The sequence below is a fragment of the Cannabis sativa genome, chromosome 5 (assembly GCF_029168945.1).
Source record: "Cannabis sativa cultivar Pink pepper isolate KNU-18-1 chromosome 5, ASM2916894v1, whole genome shotgun sequence".
Taxonomy (NCBI): domain Eukaryota; kingdom Viridiplantae; phylum Streptophyta; class Magnoliopsida; order Rosales; family Cannabaceae; genus Cannabis; species Cannabis sativa.
Genome location: NC_083605.1, coordinates 67,892,659 through 67,919,380, shown reverse-complemented (window position 1 = coordinate 67,919,380; position 26,722 = coordinate 67,892,659). Strand labels below are relative to the sequence as shown.

At 30.3% G+C, this 26,722-nt stretch overlaps 3 protein-coding genes and 1 long non-coding RNA gene across 4 annotated transcripts; 2 read left to right on the top strand and 2 right to left on the bottom strand.

The window, feature by feature from the left end:
- The first annotated feature begins 1,986 nt into the window (after window positions 1-1,986).
- Window positions 1,987-2,520, top strand: LOC133038458 (secreted RxLR effector protein 161-like). Its single transcript, XM_061116620.1, has one exon. The coding sequence runs from the start codon at window positions 1,987-1,989 to the stop codon at window positions 2,518-2,520; it is 534 nt and encodes a 177-aa protein (XP_060972603.1).
- Window positions 2,521-6,844: 4,324 nt separating this feature from the next.
- LOC115715843 (uncharacterized) lies at window positions 6,845-10,475 on the top strand. Its single transcript, XM_030644509.2, has 6 exons — window positions 6,845-8,038; window positions 8,171-8,333; window positions 8,515-8,691; window positions 8,795-8,878; window positions 9,117-9,198; window positions 9,318-10,475. The coding sequence occupies exons 1-6, from the start codon at window positions 7,680-7,682 to the stop codon at window positions 9,761-9,763; spliced, it is 1,311 nt and encodes a 436-aa protein (XP_030500369.1). The 5' UTR covers window positions 6,845-7,679; the 3' UTR covers window positions 9,764-10,475.
- An 862-nt stretch (window positions 10,476-11,337) lies between these two features.
- Window positions 11,338-12,946, bottom strand: LOC115718002 (uncharacterized). Its single transcript, XM_030646970.2, has 4 exons — window positions 12,494-12,946; window positions 11,834-12,411; window positions 11,631-11,745; window positions 11,338-11,469 (listed from the first exon to the last, which is right to left on the bottom strand). Exons 1-4 carry the CDS (start codon window positions 12,944-12,946, stop codon window positions 11,338-11,340), a joined length of 1,278 nt encoding a protein of 425 aa, XP_030502830.2.
- An 11,545-nt stretch (window positions 12,947-24,491) lies between these two features.
- Window positions 24,492-26,237, bottom strand: LOC115717148 (uncharacterized). The gene is made up of 2 exons (XR_009687976.1): window positions 25,990-26,237; window positions 24,492-25,865 (listed from the first exon to the last, which is right to left on the bottom strand). It is a non-coding gene; the product is annotated as an uncharacterized LOC115717148 (long non-coding RNA).
- Between the last annotated feature and the right edge of the window lie 485 nt (window positions 26,238-26,722).

Here is a 26,722-nt window from a genome sequence, read left to right as displayed (position 1 = left end):
TAAAACTAAACACATTTTGGAGTATGTTCACTCTGATCTTTGGGGACCAGAGAAAACTCCAACACATGGTGGTAATGTGTATTTTATGTCAATTGTAGATGACCATTCCAGGAAAGTTTGGGTATTTTTACTTAAACATAAAAATGAGGCATTATCTAAATTCATACAATGGAAAACTCTTATGGAAAATCTAACTAATCAAAGGGTTAAAACCTTAAGGACTGACAATGGCTTGGAGTTTTGCAGTGATGAATTTAATAGGTACTGTGGTTCTGTTGGAATTCAAAGGCACAGAACTGTGAGGATCACTCCTCAACAGAATGGGGTAGCAGAAAGGATGAATAGGACCTTGATGAACAAGGTCAGATGCCTATTAATGCAATCTAGACTCACTAAAGGATTCTGGGGAGAAGCTGTGTTAACAGCAGCTTACTTGGTGAACAGATGTCCATCCAGTGCCATTGAATTCAAGACACCAGAGGAGATCTGGTCAGGTAAGCCCCCTGATCTTTCAAACTTAAGAGTGTTTGGATGTGCAGCCTATGCACATCAGAGTGTTGGTAAATTGGAACCTAGAGCTCTCAAATGTGTGTTCTTAGGCTATCCTGAAGGCACTAAAGGTTACAGGTTATGGGTAAGAGAAAAATAAGGGTTTAAAGCTATAAATAGTAGGGATATTATTTTTAAGGAAGACTTATTTCCTTGTATTACTAATAATAACTCTGTATCTAGTCCTACTTTAGACACTAACCCTGCAGGCACATCTGTGGACATGCAAACAAGGAACACTCAACCTAATACTGCTCAGGTGGAACCAGAACAGGTGGAAAACACTCAAGGAGATGAAAACTTGGAAGGAAACGACCAAGTTCAGGATGACAACTTTCAGGTGGAACCTATTCTAGAAGAAGGGCAAAAAACTAAGGCAATACAAGATTACCAACTGACCAGAGACAGAACTAGAAGGGTTTCTAGACCTACACAGAGGTTTAGTTTCACTGCTTGGGAAGAAGTGCTAGCCTATGCATTCTTTTGTGCTATGGGAGTGGAAATGACAGAACCTAAGACTTATGAGGAAGCCATGACTGATAAAGATGCCAAGAAATGGTCCAAGGCAATGGATACAGAGATGGAATCTCTGAGAAAGAACAGAACCTGGATACTTGTTAAGAAACCTAAGGGAAAGAGCATAGTTTCATGCAAGTGGCTTTTCAAACACAAGGAAGGACTTACTGAGGCAGATCCTAAGAAGTTTAAGGCAAGACTAGTGGCTAACAGGTTTACACAGAAAGAGGGGATTGATTTTAATGAGATATTCTTACCTGTGGCTAAGTATAAAACTATTAGAATTATACTTACCATAGCTACTCAATTTGACCTAGAAGTTGATCAAATGGATGTAACTACTGCATTTCTACATGGGGAACTTGAGGAAGAGATCTACATGCAACAACCTAAGGGATATGAGGAAAAAGGCAAGGAAGACTTGGTTTGCAAACTGATTAAGTCCCTGTATGGACTTAAACAGTCACCAAGACAATCGAACAAAAGGTTTGATGAGTTTATGATCAAGAAAGGGTTCACTAGAAGCTACTATGATACATGTCTATACTACAAGGGCACTAAAATTGATGAAGTCATCTACTTACTTCTGTATGTAGATGACATGCTCATTGTGAGCAAAGAAAGGACCAGAATTGACCTAATGAAGGGTTGGCTAAGAGAAGAGTTTGAGATGAAGGACATAGGCAAGGCTGCTAAGATCCTAGGCATTAATATCTCTAGGAACAGGGAACATGGAACACTAAGGCTACATCACAAGAACTACATAAAGAAAGTCATAGAAAATTTCTCTATGACTAATGCAAAGCAAACTAAACAACCTATGACTAATCAGTACTACCTAAGTAAAGACCAATGTCCTAAAACTATAGCTGAGAAGGAATCTATGAGTGAAGTGCCCTATCAAGTGCAGTGGGATCAGTGATGTATCTAATGGTCAGTACTAGACCAAATTTAGCCTATGCCATTAGTGTACTAAGCAAGTACATGTCAAACCCAGGTAAACAACACTGGGAGGCTATGAAGTGGTTGTTCAGGTACCTATTGGGATCTATAGAAGTGGGATTGAACTACAAGAGAAGGGACAATAGTAGAATGATCACTGGGTACAGTGATGCAGACTATGCAGGTGACAGAGACAGTAGAAAATCTACCTCTGCCTATTTCTTTACACTACGGGGGAATTGTATCAGTTGGAAAGTACAACTGCAGCCTGTTGTAGCATTATCTACAACAGAATCTGAGTATGTAGCTGTTACAGAAGCAATTAAAGAAGCTATTTGGCTTAAAAGACTACTAGAAGAGCTAAAACTACTTGAAGAAGAACCTATAATCTACTCAGACAGCCAGAGTTGTATCCACTTGTGTAAGAATCCTGTCTTTCATGACAGAACCAAACATGTAGAAATTAAGTACCACTTTATACGAGATAAAGTGACACAGAGGTTGTACAGATAGAGAAAGTTCCCACAGAAGAGAATCCTTCTGATATCGGTACAAAGGTGCTACCCTTAACTAAGTTCAAGCACTGCTTGGACTTATTAGGGGTTGGTAATGGTGGATGACCATTACCACTATGAGCTAAGACCCTTGAAGGACAACGCACTATAATAATACGTATTCCAGGAGAGATCTAAGGTGGAAATTGTTAAATTAGATCCCCCCTGTAATACTTATTATTACAGTTTTACAAGAAGAGAAGAAAAATACAAATAAAAGGACTCGATCCTAGGTGGCTTCGCCTCTAGTGGATCAAGATCTAGTAGTTAGTTACAACCGAAATTGTAACTAACTCCTAAACCTTTGATCAACCCTAATCTACAACTATAAAAGAAGACCAGAGACTTACCAATCTCTCAGTTGAGAGATACCAGAAACCAAGAGCCAGATCTGAGAGTTTAATTCTCAAAGTTGTAGATCCAGTTGTTCATGCGAAGAGAAAAGACAAGAGAGTTAGTGAGATAGTGAGAAAACCAAAAGAAAACACAGAAAAGAAAGATCGAGTGAATATCAGAAATACCAGTCAAGTTTGTGACTTGGATTTCTCACCTGTTTTGTAATAATCTTCTCCAATAGTGCAGATCCTGAGGATCGTCTTCAAGGCGAGCTTGAAAGAGGATGTACCCCTGATTTAGGGCGAACCTCTATAATTTTCTGGTGTTTGATTTCTTTCTAACTTTACTGTTTTGGTTTGATCTTTGTGTGTGTGTGTTTTATGGGGTTTCTGGGATGATTTTTGGGTAAGATCGATCAAGAGATCGAGAAGGATCTCTGGTTCTAGGGTTTGAGAACCAAAGAGAAAGGAGAGAAAGAGAGAGAGAGTCTGAGAACTCTCGAAGGTTCGAAAGTGAGAAATGAGCTAGGGTTAGCTCTGATTTCTCTTGGTTTTGTTCGAAGAAGAACGACAAATCGTTTTGTACAATCGATCTGTCGTGCAGGAAAGAAACAACAAGTTTCTTTGTCGTTTGGTACATTTGTTTAATTGGTATTTCTGGGACAATTTTGTCCCTGTCGTTTTTATCAATTGCTTGAGTTGGTGTAGTGCAATCTTGGAAATTCACACCAAGAAATCCTACAAGTCGCTACGGAGGTAAACTAAAAGAGGCAGCCACCATCAGCAAGGGAGGATGGGGCAAACCTTATATAAATTTTGTGTGTCGTTTACAGTCATTCATAATCTTTATTATTATTCAAACACTTATATTATCATTTTATTGACTTCGCGTCATTGACTAGAAACGAGATTAACAATAACATATAAAAAATGAACGATGATAGTGCAGCTACATTATACACTAAATATATACTATAGTTGTACAATTTTACATTACATCATACTTCAAGTTTTTTATTTTTTTTCACTATTTTTTCTTTAAATAATATATATAATACATATTAATAAAATTAGAATAAAATATAATTTAAGTACTATTAAAATATTTTTAGAGAATGAATAGATTCTTCAAATATTGAAAAGAGTTTGAAGAAAATGGAGATCCTTTAAAATAGAGAATCCATTTACATCATCTCTTTGATGATGACTTTTTCACGGTTCTTTTAATTTTGTTAAAGAATCGCTATTTTAAAGGAAGCATTGTTATGAGGTATCCATAGTGCCTAATATTACGGTGAAGTATCATATTATATATATATATATATTTTGTTAAGGTAGTATCATACTATAATTGATTAGTAATTTTTTATAATATTTATTAAAGTAAAATAAGTGAGACTCGATATTAAATTGCGATATTACATCTCACAACTAGGCACCATGTGTACTAACATTTCTCTTTTAAAGGACTTATAGGGAGTGCTCTTTTAAATCATTTCGTGAGCAATTACATTAAGAATGCTACTCGAGATAGAAGTCACCGAGTAGCTACATTGTAACCATGAAACTCTAGCTAAGCCATGAGCAGCACGATTAGCGGATCATTTAATAAAACGTAAATCAATATTTTCCAAATCAAACAACAAGGATTTGCAATCATCAATACAACTGCCAAAAGGAGAAATCATATTGATCGAGCTTTGAATAGGTTGAACAGTGATGAGACTATCCGTTTCAACAATCACATTGGAAAGATTTAGCATCTTTAGCCAACTTAGGACCTCCTTCACTCTAATGGCCTCAACAAGATTCGGATCAACACAACCAACCCAAGACCCCGATCGAGCTTGTAACACATGACATACATGACATACTTGACATACTTTTCCTCTTAGTATATTAAAAATAAAATTTTAAAATAATAATTAAAAAAATCACTAAAAAGCATGACATACTTGAACAAATGAGAAAAGACGCGGATTAGTTTGTTGCGAGTTTACGACACTAACTTGGTGGCATATTTCTAATTCTAATAAATTGTAGTTAGTTGCCTATTATTTAAGATTAAGAAAGAGCGTCCCTAATAATATTTAAATGAATAGTTGTATTGTATGTTGCGGTTGGAGGAGCACAATAATTGACCAAAGACCAATTTTATAATAGTTGGTTGGATTAATTATAAAGTATAGACTAATCAAAAATAAAGTAAAAAGGTGAGTATTATGAATATTATGTTTACATACTTAATAAATTTAGTCAATATTTTGATTGATTAAAACTATAGACTAAAATATTGTCAAAGGTGTGTGTTATGAATATTGTGTACATTTACTTAAATTTAGTCAATATTTGGATTGATTAAAAGTATAAAATATAAATTAAAAGGCTGTGCATTATGAATATTTTGTTTATAATGTTTACATTTTCTTACTTAAATTTAGCCCATATTTCAATTATAATTAGTACAACCTCAACCTCTTCTTTCAAAAAAAAAAAAAACAAAATATTTTTTCCCTCATCGTCTTATTATAAGTCATTTCTCTTATAACCATGATTTTTCTAAATACTTTTGCATATTGGCTTGCTTAACATGAAATATCCTCATCAAATCATAGTTAACTTTAAGCAAGGAAGCTTTTCAAAAATACAAATGTAAAGGTGATGAAAGAAAGTTCACTATTTAGAGTTTAAGTGAAGAGGGTTATTATACTTTTAATTAGTTTATTGTTTATTATTTAGATGTTAAATATTATGAAAAATGTGTATAATCTCATCTCAATAAAATAGAGAAAGATTTAGAAGCGTCTTCCAAGGAATTAAAAGATGATCATGTATTACTCATATTCAAATGTACATTTCTCAATGATGAAATGAAAGTACATCTCAATAAAAAATAATTATTGTTTTTTTTTATAGCATATTATTTAAGTTTATATTAATTGTTAGGATAATGTTATTATTTTTTATTGTGCTTAGATTTATGATTTGGAAAATATATGTACTAAAATATTGGATGTATAAATATTGTTTAAACTTGAGTTGGATTAACTTGATAAAATAAAATATATGTAAATAATCAGAAACTGCTAAATTAAAGGGATTTATATAATTTTAACGTTTTATATTAAAATTATTAATTTAGATTGATGATGATTTTAGCGTTAAAATAATGTAATCATACATATTTAAGTTAATGCTTCTTAAAAGAAAAATAACTATTACAAAAATAAAGTTATTTTTTAGTTTATTATATTTTAAACTATGATATAGTTTAAAAAATATTTGAACAGATGCGCGAAGTATTATTCTTTAGTTTAATATATGATAATCTTTTTTAATTGAAAGATTTGATATTAATATGGCCTAGTTAACAAAATGAGATTATATTTAATCAATGATCCTCTAAATTTATTAGTTTGAATGTTCTTAAGAGTGAAGATCATAACAAATGTCATAACAATTACTTAAAATATATGTGCTAATCATAAAACCAAAAATAACTAGTGAGATGAGGAGTGCTAATTATAACTTTTTATAATAATCTCTTAGTATTTTATAGTATCGAAAACAAAGTTTTTAATATTCCAATTTACTACGCGTGTTTAAAAAATTTTAAATTTATTTTTGGCACTATAAAAATTAGCGATTTTTTTTTTTTAATTTATAGGAATGATGTTAAAATTATAACGAACACTGAAAAAAAATATTTTAACATATATTTTTGAGCACAAATATTAATTAAAAGGTTATAATAGAAGGTAGCTTGTAATATTATAGCAAATAGTACCATACATAGTATTTTTATATTTCTATAATAGAGTATTATTATTGAACACGAGTAATACTTAAAAATAGCGCACATATTCTTTAATACTTTATTATTATTATTATTATTATTATTATTATTAGAGTAAGTTATATAAAAGTGAATACTTAATGTGTTGCACTAGCACGACTGATGAATTTGAGCTTTTCTTTTAGGGGAGATTTTAGCTTTATTACATGAAAACATGAAAAATCAAAGTAAAAAAAAAAAATGAAACGTGTAAAACGAGAACGCGGCGACCACAACACGACCAACATAGTATATATAGACACACATATAATGGTAGAATACAGCTAAGTAAAGTGAGTCAGCTCCATAAAGGCACAAACTTTATTTATTTCTTAACAAGAAAAAAAAGAAAAAAATAGAGAGAGAGTATTTTGATTTGAATATAATGTATGGTTGAGTCTCATAAATTGTTGGTTGATATTGAATTTTTATTAAAAGGGAAGGCAAGTATCGACAAGACTAAAATTGCTTGGTTCGAATAAGAGTGTGAGATTGATTTTTACGAGAGCAGAAGGCCATTTGTATAAGGATTTGGAGAAAAGAACAAACCCAATTAAGGCCCTACGGTAATCTCACCAATACGTTTATCTACCGCTTATTCCACAAATCTTATCCACTTCTTTCTCTCTCTCTCTTTCTTCTGCAATCAATATCTTAATTAATCTTCACATTCATTCTTTTCTCGACCCCTCTTCTTCTTCTTCTTTATATTTTATTATTATCTTCTTTTGTTTATATTCGTGCGTTATCTGTTGAGGGAGGCAGATTGGGAGGTAGGGAGGTTGGAGGAGGAGGAGGAGAAGAAGGAAGAGGAAGGGTTGTTGGGTCTTAGGGTTTTCTTCTTGTTCTTCTTCTTTAAAACCCTCGAGTAATCTCTTCTGTACTTAAAGACCGCACCTTTTTGATTCCAATCGAGGGTATCAATTTTTTCGTCATTTGAGTTTGGATATGGCTTTGGTTTCGGTATTTTTGGAGATTTTCCGGAGACCCACGATTGTGGAGGTGTTGGGTGAGCTCGTCTTGTTTATTGCTCCTCTTTGGATTGCGGTTTTTGTTGGGGTTGTGGTTGGTTGGGCATGGAGACCTAAATGGGCCAGTTTGGTGGGTAGGGATTTGTCTGATTGTTCGGCTTCAAAACAAGAAGCTTCTTCGTCTTCGCCACCAACATCGTCGTCTCTCTACTTTGCTTCGATGCCAAGCTTGAATTCGTTAAAATTTCAGCTGCCTAGTTGCGTTTCTTGGGGTTCTGAAGATGGGATTCAAGAGAATGCTCTCGCCGAACCAGCTATGGTCAATTCTGATTCTGGGTTCGTTAAAAAATCCAAACTTGTTCTCTGCTATACTTAATTTCATTATCTACTATGTTGAAATGCCCACTTTCCAATTCTGCTTAATACTGATAATTTGTATATGATTTCCCCCTCTTTTCCATTGTGTAGTTCTTCACGGCCTGCAAACGAAATTGCTTCTATTGTGAATGGAAATGATTTGGAGCACCTTTGTCGGATTGTTGAAGAGAAAGATGGAGGTCCTGCTTGGATTAAGATGATGGATCGATCCACCCAAACTATGGGCTATCAAGCATGGCGTAGGGATCCCGAGGTAGGTTTAACTTTTATTTCTTTTCAATCTTAGTGTTCTATGCTTTGCAACTTTAGCTTCGGAAAAGCATGAATTGGATTTGGAAGAGAACTGTTCACTTGTCAACTATTTTTGGGTGCAAGAACTCTTTGTATGGCTAAATTGTTAAATTGGATTGTTCTTTGGTTTGGTGTCTTTTCAGACCGGACCTCCACAATACCGTAGCAGAACTGTGTTTGAAGATGCCTCACCTGAGTTGGTGAGGGATTTCTTTTGGGATGATGAGTTTCGAATGAAGTGGGATGACATGCTTATACATGCATCTATTTTGGAGGAATGCCCAACTACTGGAGCCATGGTTGTTCAATGGGTTCGCAAGGTGAGCTAGAGCTTTTATTTATCCTAGACTGATTCATCTCATGATTTCTGTGTTTTCATTCATAGCTAATACATTTTGCAATGCTCTTTGTTTTTTGGAACAGTTCCCCTTCTTTTGCAGCGATAGAGAGTACTTGATAGGTCGTCGCATTTGGCAATCAGGACAGGCTTACTACTGTGTCACTAAGGTATGAGAAGGAGAAACTTGTTACCATTTTTGTATCATTTTTGCATTTTAGAATTTGATCATAAAAGTTTCTAGCTCGGTAGGTAAGTACTTTTAACTTTGAGTAGAGGAAATTATTGAGTACTGTCAGTCCTTTAATAATGTGGAGTACATTCAGAGATAGTTTTCTGGCATGTTTATGTTGATCAATAAAAGTTCCTAGTTAAGTAAACTTATTTTCTTGTGTTCAATTGTTTTAGGGAATACCATACCCATCTGTTCCAAGACGCAGCAAACCTAGACGCGTAGACTTATACTATTCAAGTTGGTGCATCCGTCCAGGTAACCGTCTTAGTGTATTCATTTAAGGATGATCTTTTGCCCATGTATCTGCTTTGTTAAAATGTAGGAACCTTCTTTTAGTGTATCAAGGATGCTGATTTGTTTTTATTATGAATCAGTTGAATCAAGGAGAGGAGATGGCCTGATGACTTCCTGTGAGGTCTTACTGTTTCACCACGAGGATATGGGAATACCCTGGGAACTTGCGAAACTTGGAGTTCGGCAAGGTATGTGGGGAGCTGTTAAGAAAATTGAACCTGGCCTGCGCAAATATCAGAAGGCTAGAGCATCTGGAGAACCATTTTCAAGATGCGCGCATTTGGCTCATATTAACACGAAAGTCAGTGCCGACTACCTGAAAACAATAGAAAATGATTGTCAAGATTCATCAGTGGTGGAAGAACACAACAACACATTGGAGAAACAAGAAGGAAAAAGCATACCTAAACTTCTAGTCATCGGTGGGGCAGTTCTCCTCGCCTGCAGTCTTGATCAGGGACTATTAACAAAAGCAGTTATTTTTGGGGTTGCTCGAAGATTTGCTAAAATCGGACGAAGGTTATGATCCAGGTTCCAGAATGATTTTTTTGCATGTTCGGCCATGGAAGAAATCTCTTCATTTGTAAATTGTGAAAATTGCTCAAATGGTGGATTTTCCCACTCAGCTACTTTCATGAGCTACTACTACTACTACCTTCACAAGCATTGAAGGTTATTCTTTTTCTTAGTATTTATTTTTCCTTGTTTGGGCGCTAGGAAAGAGCTGTAGAAATGACAACCCCCGCCAATAGAGTAAACAGAAAGTGAAGAGAACAGAAATAATAGGTTATTTTCCTGTATTTATTATAATATGGATGTCTTACAAAGTATCCTCTGCGGCATGAAAAAATAACAGGTATAATTATCTTTTCTATATACTTTTAAAGAGCTATATATGTTGGGTCAAAATTTACATTGAGTAGCAGTGTTATTTTATGCTTTTGCTCTTTTTAAAGTATGAGATTATGTAGTGTAAAGTGCTTTATATTTGGTGTAACTATTGGGCATCCATGTAGTGGGGATGAGTGTTTGTTTAGCTGAGTGTAATTTTTGGGAACTAGTCTCAACTTTCTTATATCTCTAAGAAATATATGTCCACTGATGAAAACTATGATAATTGATATATTTTCAGTATTTTCTTTATTAGATTTAATATATACCAAGTATCAGGATGTCTATCCACTGTCAGCATTATGTAATATTGTTAATAAACTAATAATATTTACAACATTAGAATACATTACTGCCGTATTTTTTTTTGGGGATAATTTACATATATGTATGTATATACGTGGAGTCATATAGACCTGGTAAGATCCACCAATATAGGCTGCATGTGAATTCCACGTTGAATCGTTCTCACCATTTATTTAAATAATAATAAAAAATTAATCAACTCACACTGACCAATCATCTTCTTCAGTCCTATCCAGAGTCAAAAGTCAGAAATTTCGCAACATTAAAAATAATTACGTTCATATATAGACGAGGTCTATATAAATGGAACCGATTTATTCACATTTGATAAAGAAGTTTAGGTAAGGGAGGGCCAAGGCATTCCCTCTCTCTTCTTAAGATTTAAACCGTTAATATAGTTGAATAATTTACAGATAGCGACTTTCACACGAGTTGATTTAAGACTGTAACCTCTGGAATAACCAAGACCCTTTAATAATAATTAATAACAACAATAATAATAATAATAATAATAATAAATGTGGTAGGCATGGAAAGGCATGGGGTTGTAAATACTAATGAAAGAGTCACGTGAAGCTCGCGTGTTTTGTTTCCTTTTCCTGAATAGAACGTGACGATGATAATATTAATAGGAAAATAATTATAACACACTCAAATTGCACACTTCATAACACAATGATGTCTCGTTAATTTGAATCATACAATCAGGGCCGGTCCTAGACAATTTGGGGTTTAAAGCGAAAGAAAATTATGGGATCTTTTAATCACTAAATAAAGTAGAACAAAAATGAGCAAAATAATTTACTTGTTCAAAAGTATTATGTAAACATGATTCGTCTTGCTTTTTGTGATGTAAATGTACTAATTAAACTTGTATAATCAAGTTTTCCAATTATATCTTTTTCAATAGATAACATAGCCAAACCACTCAATCTTTCTTGGAACATCGTTGACCGTAGATAAAATTTGATCAACTTCAATTTTGAAAAGCTTCTTTTCTCGTGAGCAACCGTGACAGGAATTGTTAGCATAATCCTATAAGCAATCAAAGCATTCGAGTAACTACCATTAACTTCTTTTATATAATTCAACACATCAATTGCATTTTTTGTTCCTTTTGGCAAGTTATGTCGTAGCATTTGTAACTATTGATATAGGTCATCCTTATTAAAATTTGAAATCTCACCATGGCTCACTAAATTGGTAAGATTATCACAAAATCTCTTCAAACTATCTCCATCTGTAGACTTCAATTTCTCCAAGTTAAGCAAAAGTCCAAAATTTTCTTCAAACCTCTCGAATTGTTCAAACCTAATTTTAGAAGAAAATATATTATTATCAATATATATACATTATACATATAATAGATCATTTCATATGAGTATATATTTAGTCAAACTTGGATTCAAATGAAGAAATAGCTTGATCAACTATGTAGAGAAAATAGTTGATTTTGAAATAATCCACAGGTGATTGTACGACTGCATTGCAAGTACTCTCATCAAATTGTTTCTTTTTGTGACATGTTCGTTTTTCAATAAACACAGGTTCATTTTTCATTTCACTTGCTATCTTTGTAGCTGCAACCATAGCCTTTTCATACCCAATTTCTCTATATTTTTGTAGAAACAAAAGGAGAGTTTTCAACTGTCTAATAACTACATAAATTTTCATATCTTCACTTTGAAGAACGATACTAACCTTATTCACAGCAGATAGTAGATCATACCAAATGACCAAGCTTAGTAAAATTTCAAAATTTTGAATATTATATGTTGCTAAAGTCTCAGCATCATTTTTTGTTTTGGCATCTTCATTACTATTTGCCAAGTAAAGTAAAGCAGTTATTATTTGAGGAGCTTGAAACAGTATTGCTTTAACACTTTCAACACGACTCTCCCAACGCGTCTCTGACAATGGCTTAATAGTGAGACCTAGCACAAGATCTGTAACAAACCTTTCATCTTTTTGTAGAAGCTGAAAACAATGAGTATATACGTTCTAGCACGCCAAAGAAAGACACAGCCTTAGAGCAACAATTAGCCATATCAGAAAGTACAAGATTTAGAGAATGACAAGCACATGGAGTGTAAAATGCTCTAGGATTTAGTTCAAGTAATCTGCTTTGTACTCCTTTATTTTTTCCTTTCATGTTAGATCCATTATCATAACCTTGTCCTCTTATATTATCAACATCAACATCAAGATCAAGAGTATGTAATGCATGTAGAAGTTCATTAAGTAACCCAAGTCCTGATGTGTCATTTACCTTAATGAATTCTATAAAATATTCATCAACAAATATTAGACTATTTGAAACATTAACACATCTTAATACAAGAGACATTTGCTCCTCATTACTGGCATCTGGGGTACAATCAAGTAGCACAGAGAAATATTTAGCTTCTTTAACTTTATCAATGATTGATTTTTTCACTTCACATGCCAACAACTGTATTGTTTCATTCTGAATTTTATGACTCAAGTAATGATAATGAGTTTCATGTGCCATAATACGACACACATGTTCTTGCATAGTTGAATCAAATTCAGCAAACAATTCTATCATTTGTAAAAAAAATCCCATTACTATCATCATATAGCTTTTCACTACTTCCTCGAAATACTAAATTATTTTTTCCAAGTCTTCTCACAATAGCAATTATTCTCTCTAATACACGTTTCCAATGCTCCCTTTTGTGGTTGATTTGTTCTTGTAAACATTTATCAATTGTTTGATTCAGGTTTAATTGTTTCTCCAACTCTACCCAAGTAGCAATCGACATAATGTGACGCTTATTTTTCTCATGACTTCTAAGCCTTTCAAAAATATTATGCCAATCATTTATACCTTCATCATCAAAATGACCCACATGATGTTTTGTTGAAAATAACTTACAACAAAAGAAAAATACTTTGTTTTGAGAAACTGAATATACTAATCACTTTCTATCTTGTTTCTCCCTATTTGGCAAATCTCTAGTGTAATGTGTTGAAGAAAAACTTCTACTAAAAACATCCTTAATATATGTGACATCATTGACTCTTTGTGGACCTCTTTCAACTAAAAAATCAATCATATTATGATCAATTTCATTCCAATTTCTCAGAATATCTATGTCAAGAGGAAAATTATTCTTATCATCTAAACTTTTCTCATTCACATTCTCATTAACATTTTGACTTTCTTCTTCTTTGTCATTTACCACTTGATCTTCAACTTCATTCACATTATTTTCACAATCAAGTCCATCCTTAATTGCATTCGTAATAGATGTTTTTACTTTATTGTTACCAAAATACTTGCTGAGGGAATCAACCTGTTTTTTGAGCAAAACTTCCTTTTTTGATTTCTCTTTCCTCTTTAGAGCTCTAGATTTGTATTTTCTTTTAGTAGTCATTACCTATAACATTAAAAAAATTATATGACTTAATAAATAAAAAATATTGTAACTGAATGAATAAATTTATACACAATTAAAAGAATTATAATTATGCAAATCATATTAATCATATAAATTTAGAAAAGATTAAAAATAATTTAAAAAAACAATTTTTAAATCAAGATACCAAATAAATTAAATGGTATCATTCAAACCATTCACTGGAAAGAAAAGAGGATTCAACCTCAACCATTTATATAATATAAAATATATAAATAAATATAATTTTTTTTTCCTATTTTTTTTTATACTATGGTGTGGTGTACTGGAATAAACAAAATAAATATTAATTTTTCAGTTACATACATCATTATATTAATATCTATAATACATATTACATATATATATTTGCCCAAAAAAAAATCTAATACTAATTAACTAACTCTAAATACTTCTTAAACTAATAAGCTGTAAAGTATATATATAAATAACATAATAATATTAATAATATATAATATACTAATAATCAATCATTCAACAGGTTATATACCATCTAAAGAAAAAAATATAAATTTTAACATACCTTAATGTATTTGAATACAAATATTTTTTTCTAGATTAGATTTTCTAATTTTTCTTTAATCTTTATTTCTTGTTTGAAAAGAAAAAAAGAAAAGAAGAGGAAAAATCATCTAGTTTCGTTGGAGGCTGTAGTGATGATTGGTCCTTCTTTTTCTTTGCTTCTTTTCTTTTGGTACAAGACAAAGAGAAGAGTATAGTTATTTTGTTTTTTTTTTACTTTTAATTATTTTTGTCTTTTATATGGGCCAACCCATCAGACCATTTTTATTTTTTTTTAGCTGTACACAATTATATCCCATAATTGTTAGTAGACTAATCAAATCAAAAGGTAAATTTACATAGTATACTAACTTTTATCATTTTTTCTACAAATATACTGTCAGGTGATATTTTTTACTTTTTTACTGTATTTTTTTATAAATTTCATACTGTAATATACTTTGTTAAGTTTTTACTGGTGTTCTACTAATATGTTTTAGTTGTTCTACTGTTGTTTTGAATTGTTCTGTTTTGTATTTTACTGGTGTTTTATAAAAATACAATATTTTTGAAAAAAAAATCGTGTGACAATATTTTTGTAAAAGTTAACTAAAATTCCAGTATTTTTGTAAATTTACCAAAAAATATAGGGGTAAGTTGAAAAATACCTTTTTTATTCATCAATTAATTAAATTTACCTCTAATTTTATATTTATTTGAAACATACCTCTTTTTATATGTATTGTACCTAAAATACCCTTACATAAGAGAATCACATAGAGAGTATCTTGAAGTGACAGGGGCAAAATTGATACAATATTTAAAAAAAAAGGTAAAAATGATAGATTTTAAAAAAGAAAGTAAAAATAAAAGAGGACAATATAAAAAGAGTATAGAATGTAATTTCCTCAAAAATATATACTAAATTTAGCCCAAACAACCAACACTTAAACTAGATTTTGGGGGCCTTAGGCCTGGGCCGGCCTGCTTTAGACATGAGATTTAAATTAGAGAAAACTACACTCAAACACGTAAAATACATTTTATTTATAAGGATACCCATATTAATTTAAATTGATAAAAGTAACGAAAGTTATTTACATATACATATATATTCGGCATTTTCTCTCGTCACTGGTGCATTATTCACCATTCTTTCTTTTTTTTTTTTTTGATAAAATTCATTATTCTTTCTTTCTTTCATAATTTTTTATTATTATTTAAAAATAACTGTCATTTTTTTTATTCAACTATCAATCTGACTTTCATTTATTTATTTTATATTTTTTCTCTTAATACATGACATCTAAATATCTCTTTCATTTTATTATTTTTTAAAAAAACTTTATAATAAATTTCCAACTTCATGTATCTCTCTTTTTCTTCTTTTGCAAGTTTAAAAAAAATTATTTTTTACTACACAAATAATTGTTTGGTTTTAAGAGTTACATCATTGTAATTTTTTTTTTTTTTATGATGATCATTTTAATATGTGAGAAGTATATATCTTTCTCCTTCACCAAAGAAGATTTCCAAGATCAAATGTAGCATTTTAGTTTCTTTTATATTTTTTTAACAAATAAATAATTAATCTTTAAATTTAAACAAAATTTAATGTATCAACAACTTAATAGGTTACTAAAAAGTTTTTTTTTTATTTTATATGTTACAAGATTAAATTATAAATAAACATATGTTATAAACTATTTTCATAGATGTATAAAATAACTTGTAAATAAACCAAATAGTATCTTAAACATCATATAAGTTACATTAAGTCAAACATTAAATTTAATTAGACAGAATTAAATATACTAACCAATTCCATAAGTTACTAAAAAAATTATTTTTTTAATTATTAAAAGTAAAGTTTACTTGTTAGTTTCTTTTTAATGATGTTATGGGTGAATATTTGCTTGGGGATATATCTATGATTATGTGTTTTTGATTTGATTAAGCAATTATATATGTTATTTTCTGAGTTTTGTGCCTTAATGCCCCTTTTCTTGACCACCATAGAAACTATGTTGGATTTAATTTAATAAAGAAATAAACAAAAGAGATTCTATGTTCATAGAATATTCATCAACATAATGATGGTTTCCTATTTGTTGCAATTAATTGTTTTTTCTATTTTGATTTCATCATTCTTTTTTATATAGCTTTATATTAGAATAAAGAAACTGTTTTATTGTTTTTAATATTATGAAAGTAATACCGATGTATTACTTTTTATTTTTAAGTTCATTATTTCAGAATACAGTTTACTTGTTAGTTTCTTTTTAAATGTTTTATGTTTGTTTAATTTCAGAGAATTGAAGTTTTTGTGTAGCTTTAATGGTGGAGAGCTTCGACGAATTTTAATGGCGGTCCACTAGCTTCGACTGAGTTGTTCGAAGAGCTTCAATGGTGGAGATTCGAACAGTGCAAAATTCTAGTTTGAGATTGTTTAAATTTGTTTGATTTCAAAGAATTGAAGCTTTTGAGTAGCTTTAATGGTGGATTTAGTTGCCAGGTTCCACATACATGATTGGAGAGCTTTGACGATCGATCGAGTTATGATTTCGAAGCTTCGACGATAGAGTTTGGATTTGGTTGATCGAAGCTTTTCTTTTTTTTTTTTGGGATGAATATATATTGCTCGGTAAGGGTGTGATGCGCACCGTTTTGGGCAAACGATGGTTGCCTGAAAATTCTGGGTTGCCATTTTTTTGGTTGGTTATGAGTTTTTTTCGAATTTTCGGTAAGCATATACATATATAGGATATTTTATTTTTTTATCGTTATATGTAAGATAATTTTAGTAATTACGTATATAACTAAAAATTACCCTTTAAATTACACTAGGTACAAAGTTATAATTAATCTCATAATAAAATTTTAATAATTAGATAAATATTATTTATCGACATTATTATTTATTTTAGACTTTACTACAAATTAAGTTGCTATTGGATGTAAATAAGAGGTCGACCTTGTTATTTTTTATGACACTGCCACCATTTTTAATTATAAATTTTGTTTTATGCAATTGAATTCCTTTAGTTTTGTGATATTTATGTTTAATTGGCGGCAATCATTTTCCTACTATCTCCAGAGAATAGTTATTTCTTCTACACATAGCAGTATTTCAATTGATTTTTTTATTTTTTATTTTTTTTTTAAATTAATAATAAAATGTTCAAATTTTATTCAATCTATAAACTAACTTTATATAAAAGAATTAGGATTTCTCGCTCTTAAATCTATAATTACAAGAGGTTGTCTTTTTTCTTCGGCTAGGCCCGTTGACCTTCCTTGGGTTGTGCTACTTGGTTGGGATTGTATTTTACTATTGCAATTCAATTTTTTTTATTATTTCAATTAGTCTTGTCTATGTGACATGATTTTGAGTGTTTTATTAGTCTTGTCTCTATAATATAGTTTTAAGTGTTTTAGTCTTGTCTCTGTGACACGATCTTGTTTTGTTTCGTTGCTAATTCTTTTGTTCTTCGATGATTCACCATTAAATTGCTGTTAGTGCTTGGAAAATAAAAAGTTTTCTGCGACTGATCTTGCACAATAGTTGAGTGCTCAAACTAGGAGATTGAATGAACCTACTGCAACAGTTTCTACTGTTGTGTCTTCTGAGTGGTTGATAAAATTGAATATAAGTGCTCTTAAAATTAACTGTTGATGCTACAATCTTTTTCATGTTATTTTATTTTTATTTTTTTTGTCAAACGATTTAGACCTCATTCGAACCTAGTTTGGAGAGCTTCACAGTTCACAAATCACACTATAGGTTCATAACTTATTCAGTCCAAGTTTTGACTTCATTCAGATCAAATTCACACCATTTCAGAGTCAAAATGAGTTCACACCAACCTCACTCACTTAGACTAATGAACAACTCGTTTAGTCCAATTAGGACTGAATTTGGTTTTAATAGTTCACGTAGATCATGTAAGTCAATCAACTATCCTCACAGTTAAGAGATTATTATACATAACATATGGCTATGTGTATTTTACGCATAAATCTTAAAGTACCTTAGTATTATATATGTAGTTTAAATGATTAGATCATGATTAGTACTATATGTAGTGATTCAAGATAGCAATAATAATTTTACAACGGGTTTTTTCTCTTTTACAATTTCAGGACTTGCCATTTATGCAGAAGCAGAGGCTCTTTTAAGAGGTTTAAACTAGTGGCATGCAGTTAAATTTCCAATTAAAAAGAAAAATTTGACATTATATACTTAAAAAAAAGCATAAATTGTTTTGGGTGATTCTACAATGCACCTCCTTAAAAGGGATGTATTGATATACCCTTGACTTGTTTCGACATTCAAAAGAATTTTTTAGTCTAATTTTTTTTCATATTCATGTACGTTATAGCTATTTAAGTTAACCTACAAAATTTTGAGAAATTTTGAATAATTTACAATATAAAAAACAATGTTCAAACAGTATATTTTACACGCGTATAAAATAAAATAGTCACGCGTGCAACACACTGTTTGAACGTAGTTTTCGGCGTATTAAACTTTTTCAAATTTCTTAAAATTTTGTAGGATGTCTTAAATAACTATAACATATACGACCTGAGAAAAAATTTGACTAAAAAATTATTTCGGGTGCTAAAACAAACAAGGGTGCATCAATGTATCCATTTTAAGGGGGTGCATTGTAGAATTTCCCAATTGTTTTTATATGCTTCTTAAAAAAATTGTAAAAATAATACCCTCCAAATATCTTTAATCCCAACAATACCTCATCATTTCAAACCCTCACTCTCCCTCTAACTCTCTCGTTTCTCTCTCTTTCTCTAACTCTCCAAACCCATTCCCATCAAAACCCCACCGGACCACCCACGAGAAGCACCCGACAACCCACGACCACCGCACCACTTCCGGCGAAACCCATTCGCTTGTTTTCTGCATTTTTTTTTTCTGGTTTTTGACGATATCGCGAAATATCGCTAAATGTCGCAAAACATCGCGAAATCATGAAACATCTCTAAATGTCTTTAATTCACAACAGCGCTTGTTTTCTACATTTTTTTTTATTTTTGACGATGTCGTTAAACATCGCTAGATGTCGCGAAACGTCGCGAAATCGTGAAAACATCTCCAATTCACTATATCGCGAAACACATCGCGAATATCATCGCTAAACATCGCGAAATATCGCTAAATATCGCAAATCATCACTAAACTTCATCCCTGACCTCAGATTTGTTCTATCATTGCAAATACATCGCTAAATATCGCAAAATATCGCAAAAAATTGGTAAACCAGAAGAAAAAAATGCAGAAAACGAGAGAGGCCGTGAGAGAAGATGACGGCGAGGCCTTGCGACTGAAGTTCTGGGTCTGTGTGTTCGACGGTAGGGGTTCTAGGTCGGGGTTAATGCCGGAGAAAGAGAGAGAGACATGGATGTTTGGTTTTTATTTGTTTAGGGGTAAAATTGGATACAAAAATAGTGTGAGTATATTTTGCATGATGCAAAATATGCTAGCATATTTTTAGTGGATAAATTAATTTTAAGCATATAATATCAAATTTCCCATTGAAAATGTTGCTTTAGACTGTCAAGTGCTCATCTCCAAGATTCTCAAGACGCATAGGGATCTTTCGACCCGCCTTTCTAATTATAAAGTCTGGAAAATTATCTCTTCTTTATCACACTTTTTTGGTGTAACAATCTGTTTCGTCCCTAGAAGCTTAAATGTTTCAGCTCACAGCCTTGCTCAACAAGTATTAAGAATTGATGAAGAGGTGCTTTGAAATAATTGTGTTTCAAATTCTCATTAAATCTTTGCAACCTCATTTTACCCTGTTTATTCTCTTGTATCTTTCAAATAAAATAATAAAAAAAAAAAAACACAAAAGACGCTGTTCAAAAATAAAACACACAAGGAAATATAAGTAAATATATATATACTAGATGAAAGTTACGTGGCGAGCCACGTAAATATTAATTTTATTTAAGTTTTAATGATTTTTTTAAAAAAATTCGGTAACTAATTGTAAATTATTTTTTATTATTTGTTTTATAAAAATAGACTTTTTAAGAATGCCATATTATATATATAAACTTATGATGTACACATTGTTATTAATAATACTAAAAAATTGGTAATATTAGAAGTACTTATGAACTGTACTTATGATTATGATTAAAACATATTACACTTAGAAGATTGAAAGAGACTTCATATCAATGATAAATCAAAGAGAAGAGCTTGCAGTAAATACATCTTTCAACTGCCTATATAAATATTTATATATATATAGTTCACAGGTAAGATTATTAGCTTTCTGTTGGGTCCTGTTAACTCTCACAGTTTTAGTAAAGAATGGTATTCCCTTAGGAAACCTTGCATCAAGACAAACAAGTAGTAAGCTATTGTTAATAAGGATATAGATATTGCAACATCATCAAAATACAGATATTTGTTCACCTTGCCTTACAAGGTAGTAAGATTTGACCAACTTCCTATGAAATCAGATATCTTGCCTGTAAGTCTAATATCTAATGCCCATCTACACAAGTTATAGAAAAAAGGAAATAACTGGTAAATAAAAGATGATCATTTTATAATTCGACAACAAACTTTTTAAACTTATTTTAAATCATGTCATATCATCATGAGAGGGTACATAGAATAAATAGTATATATACAATTCTTGCAAATTTTAGAGATTTTCAAAGGTAGAAGGAATCTCTCCACTAACCCAACAATTGGTAATACCACTGTCAAGTAAGCAATATAAAGAAAAAAATTAGGATTTATCTCAGTGAAATAGATAAATGGAATTATTTACAATCCGTACTACATACAATACTTCTAATTTGTTTAAAATCCCTATTTTTAGGGGCCATGGGTCGGACAAATTGTTCATGGGAAAATTCCTATATTCAAAATTGTTTTAGAAGAATAAATATAAATAATATCACGTAAATTAACAAATTAGAAAGATAAGTAAAGAATAATAATAAGATTGAATTGGATAATAGAAATTTCATCATCAAAAATAACACCTATAACTTAAACTTACAAAGATGATAGCTATGTCAGTTTAGTCTTTAGTTGCTATTTTTAGTTGCTATTTTGAAACACATCACTAATAAGGTAAAGAACCAATTAGTCCTAAACATTGAAATAATGAACTTTTAAAATTGAAGCCTCCTATAAATGATCATTCTACAATACAAAAATATTATTGTAACAAAAATACAATAGAATGAAAAAATACACAAATATATGAGTGCATGGTAGAAATTAAAATTAATAAATAAAACTGTCATATGGTCAAAAAAAATAAAAAATAATAATTTATTATATAATACAAACATCAAACTTTCGTGAATCGTGATAAAGTTATCATTCATTTTTAGAATACAACATGAAACCACATATGATCACAAAACCTCTCTATACTTAATATACTTTAACCTGTAACTTGACAAAATAACTTTTGAAGCCATACTTCTTGTGCCAAACCCATATTCTCCAAATCATTGGAACCGACTATAGAAGAATCAGAAATCGAGACTCTTACACTGCACCATTTTATTGTCTTTCCCTTCAATTATATTTTTTGCCTAAAAGAAATTGTAGATTAAAGTACGATTTTGTGTTTAAGAGTTGAATCGGAGTAGAGCTTATACATTTTTTCTACTCTTCTGAAGGTGGTTAGTTCTAAATCGTCGGAAACTTTATCAGTTCCGTACATTATGCTATTCGACCTTTCCATGATATGAATAATGCCAAATCCAAATTATTAAATTAATAAACCATTTCAGACTTTCAGTGGTTGTTAGTTATTTGCTTAACGATATAACACTACAACTACACGTATTGAAGTTGAGTTTTCGCTTTCTAATAGTCCTATATATATATATTATCCAATGAAAGTAATACCAACATAAATTTAAGAACTTGAAATTAAAATTAAGGCCAGTTCTAAGAAATGAAAATGCCAACTCGCCCAAAGAACACCGTTGTCGAAGCTACCAAAGACGGTGGTCGCAAAACAAAACACAAAAATTGGAGTGACTTTAATTCATCAACCCAAACATTAAAACAAATAATCAATTTTCCATTTCGCCGCATATTCTAATTTAAATCCCGCAAACACAGTAACCACCAGCCAATCAGAACAATAACGTAATGAAGAACAACAAAACACCGAAAAGAATAAAAATGGATTCCCCTCTCAAGCGCCCGGTCGATCATGTCGGCAACTCTATACCTTTAACTTTCTACCTTTTATATCATGGAAAGGTCGAATAGCATTCCGTTAACTTTATACCTTTTATCTTTATCTTTAACTAATAAGTCTAACAATTTGTTTCATTCTCTTCTCCTAATTTTTAGCATAATTAGTTATTTTTAGGATGTTAACGGAATGTGTGTGTTTTTTTGAATAAAATAATGTTATGTTAACGAAAGGTGTATTTTTTTGAATAAATTTTTGTTAAAAAAATAATATAAATTAATTGGGAATATTCTGTTAAAGTTAATGGAGGAAACAAAACAACATCGTTAAACCAAGAATTGCCGTTAGATAGGCACTTTTAATATATAAAGATATATATGGGTATACTCTTAATGGGTATTACCCATGTATGTGTATTTTATTCTTGACCATTGGATCAAATATCTAATGGTTGATATTTATAATCATTAATTAAATATTAAAAAATTAATATTTCCTATTTTGTTATTCTCTATATTCCTAAAATAGATAAAACTATTAATAGAAATAAAAAATTTATAAATGGAATTGTTATTTAAAAAATAAAACACAACTAAAAAAATTAACAAACTATTTTTTTTAATAAAAATCATTTTAAAGATTAAAAAGAAAAAAAAAATGTATATTTATCTTTTTAAAAAATTTCTTCATACTAGAATTCTAAATTGCATTACTGAAAATAAAAAAATAATAATTTTAAGATTTAAACTGTAATGCACATAAAATGTATAAGATTTTTTTTTAAACCTAAAATCTTTAATTTTATAATAATTAACAATTATTTATATGTTTTTTTTTTTTTTTAAATACTTGAGCTTACCAAATCTATAAAAACAAAACCAATGAAGAAAATTTTAACAAAAAAAATGAAGGAAGAAAAAAGTGTCATAAACATTATTGAATAATGGCAATTGCCAAGACAAGAATTTCAACACAAAAAATTATATTTGATCCCTAGACAAGTTTATCATCTTCCAATCTTAAAAATATAAATAATGAACAACACCTCATTAGTTATTCTAGGAGAATGATTCATGGTAATATCAAAAAAATCATTGGATGGTTAATCTAGAACTAAGAAGTATTGTAGCGTTTTATTTTTAAGAATATAAATAATATTAAGACAATTGGATTCCACAATCAAGCTCCTATTCTTCTAATAAAAAAAACACATTAATATACATGTAAATGATTTTTAGTTTTACAATAATAAATTATTAATAAACTCATAATTTCATAAAATAATAAAGTAGTAAATTTAATTAATTTTTAAAAATAATTTATAATTTTTTTTTTCAAATTATTAGTTGTAATTATTATTTCCAATTTTATAAAAAAATAAATATAATTTTTTTTTTTAAAAAAAAATAATTTTTAGAAACTTTCCATAAAAAGGTTATTGTATTATTACCTTATTAATTTTTTTTAGTTCCCATCAATGGGTATTACCCATTAAGAAGTGTTCCATATATATATATATATACTAGTAGATATTACGTGCCAAGGCACGTATGATTAATTTTATTTTAGGTTATATTTTTTTTTAAGAAAAAATATATATATCATAAATAACTTTAAATTAAATAATATTTATTTTAGATTGGAAATAGTTGAAACCATGGTAGTAATTTGAAAACGATAGTTTAAGTAATATATGTGTAAAGTGCTTGTAAAAAGAAAAAAAATGGCTATTTCTTAAATTCTGGTAATTAAAAGAAATGGTGAAGTGTTTGTATTTTACATTCTTCATTCATTCTAGATCCATAGACATAAATAACAAAACAAAGAAAGAAGATGAGAAAGTCTTTACAAAAAAAAAATGTTAATAAAAATAATTTAGCATATTTTAACAGCCAATAAATGAGTACAGCATACTGTAACATTACTATAATAGATAAATAAAACTTTACTTTAATTACATTGACATGTGTACATACCAACATGGAACTTAATTTGGAAGCAACTGCTTCAATCTTCTCACCACAACTTTTGAAACTCTAGAAAGAAAAAAAAAAAATAAGCTTACCTGAAAATTATAAAGTTAACATAAGAAAACATTAGTATTGAAAAATGAAAGGAGTAAGTGAGTATAAACGATCAATCTTAAACGAAAAATAAATAATATTTTACTTTCATACAATGTTTACTTTAAAATTCCTACTTTACCATTTGACCCAAAACTGAAAAATTTAAAATTGGTACAAAGAGAATAATAAGAATTACCAGATTATGAGAAGATTATAATGACAGAGAAGGAGATGAATGGGTGGAGGCCACCACAGAGTCACTGGCTAGAAAATTTCTTCTTGTAAAGTTAGTAAGCTAAGGCGGCTCGCTTGAGCTACTGCAGCCAAACTACGTTATTTAGAAATATGTGAGCAAATTCTTCTACCTTCTCAATTCCACACTCAAAAAACTGAATGACAAGTAATAAAAATAATTCACCTTTCGGGGAAGATCAAGGACCTCATGTGTTCCAATCTTCTAAACCAACTTATCAATAAGAGTGTCAACCCTACCGACAAAGAACTAAGCAACACTGGTTACTATTGAGAGACCATTTCGCCCAGAGGCCTCAAGCTTATTCTAATCGTCAACAAGCATCTATGCCAATGTGATATCACCCAAAATCTAGGTTTCTTTCATTTTTTTAATGTAGCAAATATCATTTGAAATATTGACATTGCTTCTTTGGTTGCGCAACTTATATTTTCCATTGATATATTTGAATAAGTTATTGATTCTTATAGTGCAAAGAATATTATATTAGTATATCTTATACCTAAATTGGTCATTGTAGGTGTTAGAAGATAAATTTGCTTTCTGGAAAATCTGGTATTTTCATAAATTATAAAAAAACATGTTAGGGGGTTGCTTGAAACAAATAGACGAAAAAGAAGATTAGGGGTAATCCCATCAGACAAAATTCAATAAAGAATATAAAATAATTGGAGTTGACCCTTTCGTCCTGTTTAGATATTGCAAATAAAGAAGTGAGATTTGTGCATGCATGTTCCTAATCCTAAGTGAGGAACAATAATGATAGAAAGAAGGAAAATAATAAATACCATTGGATTGCTAGTGACACCACTGACACCCATTTCAATAAGAGGAAGATCTGTGACGGTTCGACAAAGGTTATCGTACCAGGGAGTCTCTCCTCTCTTTTGATAAAATTATGAAAAACTGTTTTCTTTATTGGAGTTCGATTACCATCGGATTGGAACATCTGAAGCTACAGTATCAAAATAATCACAAAATATGTCATATGTCTTTAATAAAAAAAGACTACACATAAGAATAAAAAAAGTGTGACTCAATCAGAGACAAAGGGGCAGGGTAGAAAAATAAAAACTTACACAAAGGGAGCGTTGAGTGGGGAATCGGTCAAAAGAGAAAGCTTAGAAGAAAGGGTGTGGTGTCGAAGTGCAGTTCTAGTGTGTAGGCGATGAAGAAAACGAAAAAGATATCATGGGTGTGTAGGCCATCGATTTTACAGATTCTGAAATTGAAAAGGAACCGGTTGAACAGATCCTATTCTTTAGAAGGTTTTGATTTAGAGTCTTAAAAAAAGGAGAAAATATCGCAAAAAAGGTTGTTGGTACTTGGATAGACAATCAAATCCTATTATGGAGGGGATCGATTATACACTAAAGATTCTAAATAAAAAAAAGTTAAAAAATTCTAGGAAGTTAACGATTGACGTTAACCTTCCGTTTATTTCTTTTATAAAAAAAAATAAAATAAATATAAGAAAAAATATCTTCAATTTTTTTTTTTAACCGAGGGGCTTGTTATTTTATTTTATTTTATTTTTGACGAAAGGGGCTTGTTAATTTATATATAAATAAATAATGAAAATGTATTGACAATATCTAGTTCTTTTCGAATTTTTTTAAGATTTTATTTTATTTATTTTGTATGATTTAAACTAAAATAGTATCAGATATATGTATATATATCATTTTTTTTTCAAATTTAATTCAAAAATCAGTACTATTATAAATCCTAATCCTAAAAGGAATAAGGAACTATAAGTAGATTCGTTCTCTATAAATCTGCCCCTTTCCTCTTTCACAAACTCAAATATTA

What these genes read in the sequence shown, in the direction of transcription:
- LOC133038458 (XM_061116620.1), top strand. Translation starts at nt 1,987, where the DNA reads ATGTATCTAATGGTCAGTACTAGACCAAATTTAGCCTATGCCATTAGT.
- LOC115715843 (XM_030644509.2), top strand. Translation starts at nt 7,680, where the DNA reads ATGGCTTTGGTTTCGGTATTTTTGGAGATTTTCCGGAGACCCACGATT. An exon ending in CTTACTACTGTGTCACTAAG is followed by an intron (nt 8,879 to 9,116) that starts GTATGAGAAGGA and finishes CAATTGTTTTAG; the next exon opens with GGAATACCATACCCATCTGT. An exon ending in AAGTTGGTGCATCCGTCCAG is followed by an intron (nt 9,199 to 9,317) that starts GTAACCGTCTTA and finishes ATTATGAATCAG; the next exon opens with TTGAATCAAGGAGAGGAGAT.
- LOC115718002 (XM_030646970.2), bottom strand. Translation starts at nt 12,946, where the DNA reads ATGGCACATGAAACTCATTATCATTACTTGAGTCATAAAATTCAGAAT. An exon ending in CTTGTCATTCTCTAAATCTT is followed by an intron (nt 12,412 to 12,493) that starts GTACTTTCTGAT and finishes CATTGTTTTCAG; the next exon opens with CTTCTACAAAAAGATGAAAG. An exon ending in ATTTCTTCATTTGAATCCAA is followed by an intron (nt 11,746 to 11,833) that starts GTTTGACTAAAT and finishes TTCTAAAATTAG; the next exon opens with GTTTGAACAATTCGAGAGGT.